Source organism: Bos mutus, unplaced genomic scaffold (genome assembly GCF_027580195.1).
Source record: "Bos mutus isolate GX-2022 unplaced genomic scaffold, NWIPB_WYAK_1.1 CTG1200, whole genome shotgun sequence".
NCBI classification, from domain to species: domain Eukaryota; kingdom Metazoa; phylum Chordata; class Mammalia; order Artiodactyla; family Bovidae; genus Bos; species Bos mutus.
The window spans coordinates 4874-18640 of NW_027218663.1; the positions used below are offsets into that span (position 1 = coordinate 4874).

The following is a 13767-nucleotide window of genomic DNA, read 5'->3' on the forward strand; positions in this document are numbered from 1 at the left end:
TGAGGGGAGGGGTGATGAGGATCACATCTGGCTCCACCCCTCCTCCACCTGGTGGATCCCCTCCCCTGCCCATCCTAGAGTCTGTGGTCAGAAGCAGGAATCCTCTCACATGGTAGTTTTACTCAATGGCATGTGGTCCTAAAGTCTTTTTTAAAATTAGGTAACATGAGTTTGTAATGTTTTCTAAGTTTCGTGTGTACAACATTATATTTCTACTTCTATATATGCTACTGCATGCTCACCACCAAAAATGAGTTGCAAAGAATCCCCATTGTGTGCTATAGAGTAGAATGAACAAATCACAAGAGTTTTAAATGGAAGGAAGTTTCAAAGTCTTGTCCAAGAAATGTCTGACACTTGACCTTGGATTCAACCTCAGAGCTTTCAGCTCTGTGGCCTTGGGCTGTCCATTGTCCTGTCTGAGTTTCACTTGCCTCTTCTGTGAGATAAAGATAATGCCTCTTTGTGTGGATTTACCAAGAAAGACATTTGATATCAAGTTCCCAGCCCACACACACATATATAGCCTGGCCACCAATATCTTACCTACAATTCCATAACCTCCAGATCTCTGAAATCACTCAGGGATTTTGATAACTCATTGAGGAGTAGTCTTACCCTGTAGTGATCTGAGGCTATTTGTAGTCATTACATTCTTTATCCCATTTAATGTGAGTATTCAATTGTTTCACTACCCAAACATGAAAGCATTCATTTATAGGGTGCTGCCCACCTATTCTGGAAGGGGTAACTAACAAATCACACTTGCTCTGTCTTCTCTTTGTGTATGTGTGTTCAGTTGCTCAGTCATGTCCAACTCTTTGCAACCACATGGACTGCAGCCTGCCAGCCTCCTCTATCCATGGGATTCTCCAAACAAGAATATTGGAGTGGCTTGCCATGCCCTCCTTCAAGGGATCTTCCTGACTCAGGGATCAAACCTGCCTCTCTTACATCTCCCGCATTGGCGGGCAGGTTCTTTACTACTTGAACTCCTTGGGAATCCCACCTATGCCCTCAATTTACCTGGGAATCCCACATAGGACCTCATTTCACCTAACCTCCTTACAAGCCCTATCTTCAGAAAGGTCACCAGGGGTTAACTCTTCAACACAAATTGGGGGGTGGAGGGGGACAGTCCATCCATAACCCTAGGTGACCTCACCAAGAGCACCCCAGGTGACTGCTGCTCAGAAAGATGAATTTTAACTATTTTATACTCAATAACATTTATGTCCCACCACTAATTCTTCTAATCTTATTCCCTTTTCTTTCATCTAGATATTGAGATCCTTTTGAGGAGGTCGTTGAATGTCTCTGGGACATACTGAGCAGAGAGAAACTGCTACTCCTGCTGAATGAATTCCTGGAGAGAATTAAGGCTGAGGCCAGTTTGTCCAGGTAACCGGCACAGGTGCACCAGGAAGGTCACCCACGTCCCCCAGCACCAGGCTAGCTTCCTCCTGGAGTAACGCCTCCTCCAGGCAGGACCCTACTGTTGGGGCCAGGGGTGTTCCTTCTCAAGATCCCATCAGGAATGTTTCCTCCATGTCATTTGCTGACAGTGAATGATCGTGGGTTGAGAAGAGATGAAACCTGCAAGGAAGGTGCAGGTTATATGACCTTGGACAAGTTACTGAACTACTCTCTGCTTTAGTTTCTTCATCTTTTCATTTTTACTGTGAGGACACTGAGATCATACATGTAAAGTGCTTCCCATAATGACTGACATGGAGTAAGTACTCAATCAATAGTAGCATTTAAAAGTTCCCACCAGCCACAGGATAGAGACTGGGCAGGTTTCACATACAAAGCTTCCATTGTCCTCAGGACACATTACTGACATGGATTCGGTGTGTGATAAGATGCATGGAGTACTGCCCATCAGGGACACTCCCCTTGCTTAAGCCTAATTACCCTGATCTGTCATCTCCAGCCCTCCTGGAAGTCAGACTCGTGCCCCATTGTCCAGCTCTACCAGATGGCAGAACTGATACAATGAGACCCAGAGACCTTGGGTCACTTGTCCTCTTCTCAGACTGACCAGTGACCAAAGGCCCAGGCAGGCAAGGACACTCCTATCAGCCAGAATTCTAGGGGCTTAGGGACCACTTCCCAGTAGCCAAGGGCAAAGGGCAGGGAGACTTCTCACTACACACTGAGGCCCTTGAATGAAGGTTTTCTCCTCCAGTCCTACTTGTCTTTGTTTATCTGTGGAGTTCCCACCCCAAAAACTCTTTCAAAGTGGTGGTGTTGACCCACCTGTGAGACGTCTTTACCACATACCTTTTCTTTGGCTGAGCCATATGGCCTGTGGAATCCTCATTCCCCAACCAGGGATTGAGTCAAGGGCAGCAGTGTGAGTGCAGAGTTGAAACCTCTGGACCACCTGGGAATTCTCTCAAATACCTCTCAGGGGAGTGCAGAGTTGAAACCTCTGGACCACCTGGGAATTCTCTCAAATACCTCTCTTAAGTTGCCGGTATCCTAAGGTGACCTCATTTACTTATCTAAGTTTAGCTATTTAAAAATGGAGCATCTATAAAGTATGAAACATGTTTAAGGTTGAAAGAGAAAATTTTTACATTTATAAAATTCTTTTCTAATGATTTATAGTAACATCTGTATTTATGCAGAATAGATATTATGGAGCCAATTTTACAGACAAGCAAACTGCCTTTCTAATCCCTTGACCTTCATCATTACAGGGAAGACACAGATGAAATACACAAATATCTGAACGAATTGAAAAGAGTCTTAGTTGAGGAGGACCAAGAAAGACTCCCCAAAGAGCAGCTGGACAGGAGGAGGATTCTGAGTAAGTTTCCTCGGGTGAAACGGCAGCTGGAGGAGTTCATAGACAAGTTCCATGAGCTTGCAGACAAGGTTGAGAAGGTCCATAAGGGATGTACCATCTCCAACGTGATGGCCCACAGCACTGGTGCTGTGTCTGGTATTCTGACCATCGTTGGCCTGGCTCTGGCACCCGTGACAATGGGGGCCAGTGTGGTGCTCTTGGCCACTGGGATAGGGCTGGGAGCAGCAGCTAGTGTGACCAGTGTGTCCACCAGTATCATCGAACACGTGAAGAGGTCATCAGCAGAAACCGAAGCCAGTCGCATGATGTCAACTCTCATCAAGAAATGGAAGGTTCTCCTAGAGGTACTCAAGAGCAACCTCCATATTGTTGACCACAACAAAAAGTCACAGAAGCTGTACAATGCATTGAAATGCACATCCATGCCATGGAGACAGGCAATGCCAACCCTGGCTCTGCAGCCAATGCAAGCATCTACATGAGCCCTGGGAGAATCTCAGGCCCAGGCATCCAGCATATAGAGACAGGTTTCAAAGCCACAGCTTTAACAATTACCAGAGGAGCCCAGATCGCGGGTTTGGCTGCTGCAGGGGTCTTCCTTCTGGTGGATGTGGGCTTCCTGGTGAAGGAGTCAATTCACCTGCATGATGGTGCAAAAACAGAAGCAGCTGAAAGCCTGAGGCGACGGGCATGGGAGTTGGAGAGGAAGTTGGAGGAGCTCACCCAGATCTATGAGAGTCTGCAGGAGGATCTGAGTTAACCACCCCCAGAGCAGTGCGGGGTCCAGGGACATGTGAGGGGCTAAAATGCAGAGGTACCTTGTTTGAGGGAAAGAGAGGGAGACCACATTAATGAAGCTGGGTGTTAGGAATTCGGCATTTCTGTGGTTGTGCACATCAGGGAAGGGATGGATGTAGGTGAAAGATGAGGAGAGAGAAGGAAGGGGCCCGGAGAACGGATCAAGAGAGGAGTGGGAACCAGAGAATGAGAGGCGGGGAGAAACCACTTTTTTTTCATACTAAGAACGTTTTATTTTGTATTGGAGTATAGCCAATTAACAATGTTGTGATAGTTTCAGGGAATACCAAAGGGACTCAGCCATTCATATACACGTATGCATTCTCCCCCAAACTCCCCTCCCATCAGAAACCACTTACTTTGGACTAAAGATGACACTGGAGGCCGAATAAAGGGAGAGGCAGGCGAACTAGCAATGAGAGGCCAGGTATAGAACGGGTTGGAAATGGGAGAAGGTCAGTTAGGATTGTTGGGATCCAGAAGTGGCAGGGGCTCCTCTATCGCCCTCCACAGGCTGTGATGTCCCAGCAAGAAGAGTCTTCCCCTGGTGGTGGTCTCTAGACCTCTCCTCCAACATCAACTCACCTTTGGCCCTAGCTGATCTGTCTTACTTCAGCACAGTTCAGTTCAGTCGGTCAGTTGTGTCTGACTCTTTGCGACCCCATGGATCACAGCAGGCCAAGCCTCCCTGTCCAGCACCAACTCCCGGAGTTCACTCATACTCATGTCCATCGAGTCAACGATGCCATCCAGCCATCTCATCCTCTGTCATCCCCTTCTCCTGCCCCCAATCCCTCCCAGCATCAGAGTCTTTTCCAATGAGTCAACTCTTTGCATGAGGTGTCCAAAGTACTGGAGTTTCAGCTTTAGCATCATTCCTTCCAAAGAAATCCCAGGGCTGATCTCCTTCAGAAAGGACTGATTGGATCTCCTTGCAGTCCAAGGGACTCTCAAGAGTCTTCTCCAACACCACAGTTCAAAAGCATCAAATCTTCAGTGCTCAGCTTTCTTCACAGTCCAAGTCTCACATCCATATATGACCACTGGAAAAACCATAGCTTTGACTGGATGGACCTTTGTTGGCAAAGTAATGTCTCTGCTTTTCAATATGCTATCTAGGTTGGTCATAACTTTTCTTCCAAGGAGTAAGCATCTTTTAATTTCATGGCTGCAGCCACCATCTGCAGTGATTTTGGAGCCAAAAAAAATAAAGTATGACACTGTTTCCACTGTTTGCCCATTTATTTCCCATGAAATGATGAGTCCAGATGTCATGATCTTCGTTTTCTGAATGTTGAGCTTTAAGCCAACTTTTTCACTCTCCTCTTTCACTTTCATCAAGAGGCTTTTGAGTTCCTCTTCACTTTCTGCCATAAGGGTAGTGTCATCTGCATATCCGAGGTTATTGATATTTCTCCCAGCAATCTTGACTCCAGCTTGTGCCTCTTCCAGTCCAGCGTTTCTCATTATGTACTCTGCATATAAGTTAAATAAGCAGGGTGACAATATACAGCCTTGACATACTCCTTTTACTATTTCAAACCAGTCTGTTGTTCCATGTCCAGTTCTAAGTGTTGCTTCCTGACCTGCATATAGGTTTCTCAAGAGGCAGATCAGGTGGTCTGGTATTCCCATCTCTTTCAGAATTTTCCACAGTTTCTTGTGATCCACAAAGTCAAAGGCTTTGGCATAGTCAATAAAGCAGAAATAGATGTTTTTCTGGAACTCTTTTGCTTTTTCCATGATCCAGCGGATGTTGGCAATTTGATCTCTGTTTCCCCTGCTTTTTCTAAAACCAGCTTGATCATGTGGAAGTTCACGGTTCACGTATTGCTGAAGCCTGGCTTGGAGAATTTTGAGCATTACTTTACGAGCGTGTGAGATGAGTGCAATTGTGCTATAGTTTGAGCATTCTTTGGCATTGCCTTTCTTTGGGATTGGAACGAAAACTGACCTTTTCCAGTCCTGTGGCCACTGCTGCATTTTCCAAATGTGCTGGCATATTGAGTGCAGCACTGTCACACCGTCATCTTTCAGGATTTGAAACAGCTCAACTGGAATTCCATCACCTCCACTAGCTTTGTTCGTAGAGATGCTTTCTAAGGCCCACTTGACTTCACATTCCAGGATGTCTGGCTCTAGGTGAGTGATCACACCATCATGATTATCTTGGTCATGAAGATCTTTTTTGTATAGTTCTTCTGTGCATTCCTGCTTCCTCTTCTTAATATCTTCTTCTTCTGTTAGTTCCATACCATCTGTCCTTTATCGGCCCATCTTCACATGAAATGTTCTCTTGGTATCTCTAGTTTTCCTGAAGAGATCTCTAGTCTTTCCCATTCTATTGTTTTCCTCTATTTCTTTGCATTGATCGCTGAGGAAGGCTTTCTTATCTCTTCTTGCTATTCTTTGGAACTCTGCATTCAGATGCTTATATCTTTCCTTTTCTCCTTTCCTTTTCACTTCTCTTCTTTTCACAGCTCTTTGTAAGGCCTCCTCAGACAGACATTTTGTTTTTTTGTATTTCTTTTCCATGGGGATGGTCTTGATCCCTGTTTCCTGTACAATGTCATGAACCTCCAACCATAGTTCATCAGGCACTCTATCAGATCTAGTCCCTGAAATCTATTTCTCACTTCCACTGTATAATCATAAGGGATTTGACTTAGGTCATATTTGAATGGTTTGGTGGTTTTCCCTACTTTCTTCAATTTCAGTCTGAATTTGGCAATAAGAAGTTCATGATCTGAGCCACAGTCAGCCCCTGGTCTTGTTTTTGTTGACTGTATAGACATTCTCCATCTTTGGCTGCAAAGAATATAATCAATCTGATTTCGGTGTTGACCATCGGGTGATGTCCATGTGTAGAGTCTTCTCTTGTGTTGTTGGAAGAGGGTGTTTGCTATGACCAGTGCATTTTCTTGGCAGAACTCTATTAGTCTTTGTCCTGCTTCCTTCCATATTCCAAGGCCAAATTTGCCTGTTACTCCAGGTGTTTCTTGACTTCCTACTTTTGCATTCCAGTCCCCTATGATGAAAAGGACATCTTTTTAGGGTTTTAGTTCTAAAAGGTCTTGTAGGTCTTCATAAACCATTCAACTTCACCTTCTTCAGCGTTACTGGTTGGGGCATAGACTAGGATTACTCTGATATTGAATGGTTTGCCTTGGAAACGAACAGAGATCATTCTGTCATTTTTGAGATTGCATCCAAGTACTGCATTTCGGACTCTTTTGTTGACCATGATGGCTACTCCATTTCTTCTAAGGGATTGCTGCCTGCAGCTGTAGATATACTGGTCATCTGTGTCTTACTTAGGCAGTGACTTCTTTTGTTTGTTTGTTTTATTGAAGGATAATTGATTTACAACATTTTGTTAATTTCAGATATACAGCAAAGTGATTCATTTATACAGGTATCGATTTATTTATCTGGGCTTCCCAGGTGGTAAAGAAGGTGTCTGCTAAGCAAGAGACACAGGTTTGATTCCTGGGTAGGGAAGATTTCCTGGAGGAGGAAATGATACCCCACTCCAATATTCTTGTCTGGGAAATCCCATAGACAGTGGAGCCTGGCGTGTTACAGTCCAAGGTGTTGCAGAGTCAGACATGACAGAGCATCTGAGTATGTATATGTCTATATTCTTTTTTGTTCATTTCCATTATAGTTTATTACAAAATATTGAATACTGTTCCTATGCTACTACAGTAGGCAGGCCCTTGTTTATCTGGTGTGTATCTGTTAATCCCATCTCCTAATTCACCTATCCCCACAAAACTTGGTTTAAAAGTTCATTATCTATGTCTATGAGTCTGTTTCTATTCTGTAAGTAAGTTCATTTCTATTATGTTCTGCATTCTACATATAAGTTAATAACACATATTTGTCTTTGTCTGACATTTCACTCAGTATTCTTATCTCTAGATCCATACATATAGCTACAGATACTATTATTTCATTCTTCTTTATGGCTGAGTAGGATTCCATGGTATGTATACATGTACCACATTTCCTTTATTCATTAATCTGTCAACAGACATTTAGGTTAATATCGTGTCTTGGCCATTATGAATAGTACTGCCATGAACATCAGGGTATGTGTATCTTTTCAAATTAGAACTTTAATTTTTTTGTAGAAATATGTCCAGAAGTGGGATTGCTAAATCATATGGTAGCTCTATTGTTAGTTGTTTAAGAAAACTCCACATGGCCTTCCATAGTGGCTGCACCAATTTACATTCCCAGCAACAGTGTAGAGGGTTCCCTTTTCTCCACAGCCTCAGAGCATTGTAGATGTAGGTGATGGCCCCTGGGACTGCTGTAGGGGAGATAAATTATTGTAGTTTGATTGCATTTCTCTAATAATTAGTGACGTTGAGTATGTTTTCACGTACCTGCTGGCCATCTGTACGTCTTCATGAAGAATTGTCTGTGTAGATCTTCAGGCAGTGGCTTCTTGATGACGATGGTGGTGATGATGTTGGTGGCAGCAGTGGTGTGACAACACAGTGGATGGAACATCTGACACGTTGCCAGGAGCTCTTTGGGTCCAGAGTGCACCAAGAGACCAATGAAAATTGGTGAAATTTCCATGAAAATTTGTTGTTTATGGATTCCATGAAAATCCAAATGTGGAGGAGGAACAGAGGTTGATTAAAAGAAAGAAAGAAAGAAGGATGAAACAAAGAGGCAGAAACAGGTCAAGGAACTTTTCGGTGTGTCAAGAGATGAAACAGCCTGGGACCAACAGACACGACTCTCTGACCCTCGGTTTCTTCTTCAGCTGGGGGTGAGGCTGGATAAGATATTTCAGGTGGTTCTGGTTCTCTCCACCTTATGTTCTCTAGACTCTGATTCGATAAATATGAGCTGATTCACTGAGGCTTCCTTGCATTGACTGAGGGGCTCAGCTGGGCTCCAGATGGCTGACCTCCTTCCCCATGAGCCTGTCTCCCAGGGTCTCAGGGAGCACATCCTCCATGGCTCCTCCTGTCTGCCTGCTGGGCTCCCATCCAATCATTTCCCTAAGATCCTGGAGCCCTGCAGGCTTCGTGGGATGCCCAGGGGAGCCCATGTCATCTGACTTGGGCTGAGCACTGGGATGCTCCTCCTCCAGCCCCAGGGACCAGAATGGACACCCAAGGGTGACTGACAGCGGAGGGCTTGTGTGCAGGTGTGAGAGAGGGTCAGCCGTAAACAGAGGGGAGAGAGAGACAGCACACACCTCACCCAGGCTGCCTTCACATTTCACCAGGACTCCTGCAGGAGCTTCCAGAACTGCCTTCCTGTGTTTACCTTGGGGCACTGCCCTGCCCCACTCATCTATTCCCCGCACAGGCTAGAATGACCCATAAGAATATCAACCTTAACACAACTGCTTTCACCTCCTCCACAGCTACCCGTGACTCTGAGCACAGATGCTGAAGCCTAATTGCAGACCAAAGCAGTGTGCAGTAGCTGGGTCCCCTGAGGGCAGAACTGGAGGCCAGGCTCACTCGATCTCTAGGAGCAGGACTGAGGGGCTGGAGGATGGGAGCAGGCATGGAGGGAAAGTCCATCCAAGGCCATGTTCTGACTTGGTCACCCATCTGGGATTGCACCTGCCTGGACCTTCTGAGGAGCCTTCATGGGGTGCTTCAGGCTCCTCCTCTCCCAGAAGGAGAGGGGAGCATCCTGGTGTGGCTCTTGCCCCCATGGTCCTGCTCCACAGGGCACTGACTCTCTGAGTTTCCTTGTCAGAACATGTGAGCACCTAATTGGCTCCCACGCCTGGAGCCCAAGGCAGGAAGCCAGAGACACGGGACCTGGAAATAATCCCTGGATGTCTCCTAAGTCCCTCCCCACGTGCTGCAGGGCCCTCTCCCCACTTTTGTCCAAACATCCCTCCGAAGACTTTCCTCAGTGCCTCTGACTCCCTCTCAGCCAGTGTTTCCCTGAGGCTTCAATCAGCCCTTCCATTCCTTCCTGAAGATCTCAGCAGTCACGGCCAGCATCTGTCTGATCCCCAAATCATGAGTTTCATTCCTTCTTTAATTCTTTGTAAGTTCCTGGGGAATTCAAATCCTGCACAGACTTCTCTTGGGTAGGGTTCCAGGCACTGGATACAGAACCATTCAGTGTCCATCCCCCGTCCCCCTGAACCCTTAGATCTTGACCCCATTCAGCTCAATGTGCAGATGATGCAATTCCACAGTGACCCCTGTGTCAGGTGAGATCCCTGTGGTTCTAAATACAGAAACTGAGTTGGCTAAGTGAGCACAGAAGAGTATGCAGTGGACAGATGCAGGCCAGGTCAGAGGATGGAAAGAAGCCCCCAAACCTGCACAGTTCAGGAAGGACAGAAAGTAGGGCAGGTCCCCCTGCAGGAGCTCACAGTCTGTCCCCAGAAGGCCCCTTCCAGCAGGGAGCTTAGGTCCAAGGCCCTGGAATCTCAGTGTCAGGTTCCCAGGAGACAGAGGAGCTTAGGTCTGAGGACTATATTCTTGGACCAATAGGTCAGGCTGAAGGATGAGGAAGATGAATGGTTAACAGGGATCTGAACCCTGGGGGGAGAGTCTCAGGAAGAGAGACTCCAGATTGAGTGCTTCCTGGATGCACACGTGCCCTCTTCTCAGACCAATGGAAACGACTCTCCTTACCCTATTCTGGGTCCAACATCCCACACACAACAGTAAGTGCACCGGCCACTTCCCCAGCTGGAGACAAACACGAATCACTCCCCCTGCTGCGTGTTGCAGGGAGGTCAGGGGTGAAGTGCCCCAGTGCGATGCCAGTGCTTCTCCTGCTCTGTGGGCTCCTTTCCCGGTACTCTGCATGTATGTTATACATGTGCAGCAACAGGGAGGTGCAGTAACCCCAGGACCTCAGGAGCACTGCTCCCCTGATACCGACCTTCACTGGGATCCCACTTCCCCACCACCTCTTTGTTCTAGAGCTCCAGTTTCCCTCAGGGAAATTCACCCCTGAAGAAATAAGTGTCCTGGTTGACTGACCGCTGTCACAAGGAGAGGGTCATAAATTGTCAGCAGGCCCCCTGGCCAGAAGATGATGTAACACACCTAAGACCTCTGTATACATTTGTATGAAGCACCTGACTTTGATAAAGTCAGGACTGCTGACCCAGCGTGACTTTTGCATAACATCTCAGTGTATAAAAGTAGACCATGGAAAATAAAGAATTGGGATCAGTTTCTCAAAATACTGGTCTCCCCATGTCGCTCTCTCTCTCTCACTCTGGCTGAGTCTCCATCTGGAGCCTTGGAACCCACCATGCTTACTAATTATGCCTGGGCTTCTAAGATCTGACCGGGGAGGCCTCAGTGTCTCCTCTCCTTCGGGAGAATGGAAGGACGCCTATGACCTACGTAAGTGGTGCAAACTTCTTGTCTTGAAGTTTTATTGGTCTCCCGCGTAAACCAAGCCACTCAGCCTCTTTTCTCCACTGAATTTTCCTACTGAGCTATCCTCATCCTATTACTATCTTTGATAAAATATTTAAATAAATAGGTCGCCGACGCCGTCCCCGCTTCGAATACCCTGGATCAGCCGGGGCAGGACACCGGCACGTGGCCACGTCCCCTGCCTGGGAAGGACTGTCCGGGGAGGGGCCTCTGTGTGCTTCCAGCCTCTTTCCTGCGTCCAGGTTGAGCTGATTGGTCGGGAGGACACAGGGTGTCCTGTCCCAGGAGGAAGTGAAGCCAGCACGTGGTGTTTCTGTAGCACAGCTGTCCTGGGTCCGGGCCAGTGTACCTGCCTTCCTGGAGCCCAGGTCACGCGGCTGTCTGTCGCCACCTGCTGTCCTGTCCCACGTGGGGAGAGACTGGCAGGGGTCTGTGCCGCACGCACGTGCCCACCACCCAGGACCCGAGTCCCTCCCAGCAGGGCCTCTGGTGTGGTTTCTAGTTTCTCTGCAGGCCCTGGCACTGGGTGGTTTTAAGCTGCTGCTCCCATGTCTCAAAGGTACCTTGCAATTCACAGAGCCGCCATCACACCAGCTGCACACAGCCTCCTGTTGGCTTGTTCCTGGGGCTTAAACCTAACTGAGCAGTGTTGTACTAAGTTGCAGAGGTCAGTATTTACACTAAAGCTGCTTCTTTTCAGCAAGTTGTGTTGCTTGCACAGAATATCTACCAAGTGTTTACACTCAGATGAGTGATGAGCTGGGCTGGGCCCCATCTCCCTGTCAGTGACAATCGGTGATAAGAGACTTGTTCTGTCACAGCCCTGCTTCCAAACCACGTGTAGTCCCAGCCAGCTCTCCTGCCTGTGGCTGCACCATGCTCAGCCTCTGCTGCTTAGCTCCTCTGTCTCCTAAGGCTGCTAAACCCACTTTTGACTTTACATTACCTGTTAAACATAAAAAAATTTAAAAAAAGCTTTTTCTCTATTTCCCTAAGGTAAAGCTGCCTGAACCCCGATGTCCACTGTGACCGTTGGTAGAAGTGCACATGAGCAAAGACACCCAGATGTAAGATTCCTTCAGGGCTGAGGTTCTGTGTTTGTCTGCAAGTCTAACTCATTACTTCCCCTTTGCTGACCGCAACTTGTTCCCTTCCCAACCCCTTCTCCACTATACCCCCAGGTCCTGCTTTCCCTGTATCTGGAAAAGCCTGCTCACAGTGTAGCAGGACAGACCCTGACTCCAGGCTCCTCACCCAGCCTTGGCCTTGCTCCAGAGCTCAGTGGTGTGTGCTAGTATGGGGAGTGGGGTGTGGTATGGGATAAGCATCCAGCCAAGGTCCTCGGTTTCTCCCTCGTGGTCCCCCAGATCCCAGCTCATGACTCAGAAGTGAGGCCAGAACAGCTCACGGCCAGAGGGGACAGCAGAGGGAGGCCCCAAGGCCAGACAGGGCAGGGAGCGGAGGTCCCGCAGTATCCCTGAAGCTTCTCCTGCCCTCTTTCTTGGTCCGAGCCTCCTCGTTCTCGCAAACCCTGGGGCATCACCACAGAGGCTGTTTCCTCCAACTCTCGCCCTGCTGCCTGCCCAGCTGCTCTGCAAAGATCAGCAGACCCTGAACTGAACCCCAGTCTGGCCTTTGTCGCCTCCCCTTTGTGTGACCTGGAGCACAGTTATCTGACCTCACCTGTAAAATGAGAAGAATATTTCCCTATATTGTTATGAGGATGAAATGTAATGTGCTCTGTGGCCTGGGCCACACAGTAGGTCCTGCTGAGTGTGGAACTGTCCCCTCTACCTAGACTGTGTTAGATGCAGGTGGAAAACTCCCCCTCCCCCAGAATCACCTCTCCTTCCATGCTGTGTCACCACACCCGCCCAGGGATCTCATATATAAGCATGTGCTTACCAGGTCTGATACCTCAGGGAGGTACTGGCTCTACTGATCTCAAACACCCCTGTAGATACCCAAGTGCTCTACTATTTACTCCACTCACCCACACCCCAATCAATAAATACACAGATTTTGTGCTCTGGTTTCCCTCCATATGAGACCTGGGTTCCTTTCACTCTTACTAAAATAGGAAAAAGAAAAAAATTAACAACCCTTCATGCTGCAGGATAGACAGAGAGAGAGTGAGCTGGTATCTCTTCCTCTTCAAATAAGGACACAAATCTTCTTGGATTAGGGCCCCACACTTATGACCTCATTTCACTGTAATTTCCACCTTAAAGACCCTATCTTCAAATAGACTCATTGAGGTGGAGGTGAGGCTGTGGCTTCAACATATGATTGGGGCGGTTGGACACAGTCCACCCATAACCCCAGGTGAATTCATCACGAGTGCCCCCAGGTGACTGCTGCTCAGGAAGATTAACTTTAACCACTTCATGCTCAGTACCATTTACCATTTACCATTTACATTACACCATAATTTCTTCTCATCTTAGTCTTTTATCCAGCTAGGGTAAAAGCTTTTTTGAGGATACCACTGAGTATATCCAGAAGAGAGTAAGCAACAAAGAGCTGCAAAACCTGCTCACTAAGGCAAAACCCAGGAGAATTTTGTGATTGAGGCCCGTTTGTCCAGGTAACCTACACAAGTGCATCATCCCCCCACCTCAGGCTAGCTTCCTCCTGGCAGGCCTCCTCCAGGGGTCAGAGTGGAGCAGAGGGTCCAGGCTGGAGGACTAGTAGGCAGGCTTAGGCAGCAGGACCAGGACTAGAGTGAGGAGAGTGGGCCCGAGGACACAA

General features: G+C 47.5%; 1 protein-coding gene across 1 annotated transcript; it reads left to right on the forward strand.

Moving 5' to 3' along the window:
- Positions 1-1289: 1289 nt before the first annotated feature.
- LOC102265092 (apolipoprotein L3-like) lies at positions 1290-5125 on the forward strand (the record flags this gene model as incomplete). The annotated part of the gene is made up of 2 exons (XM_070366705.1): positions 1290-1401; positions 2709-5125. Coding segments are annotated over 2 exons (704 nt in total), but the record flags the coding sequence as incomplete, so codon positions are not given.
- Positions 5126-13767: the final 8642 nt, after the last annotated feature.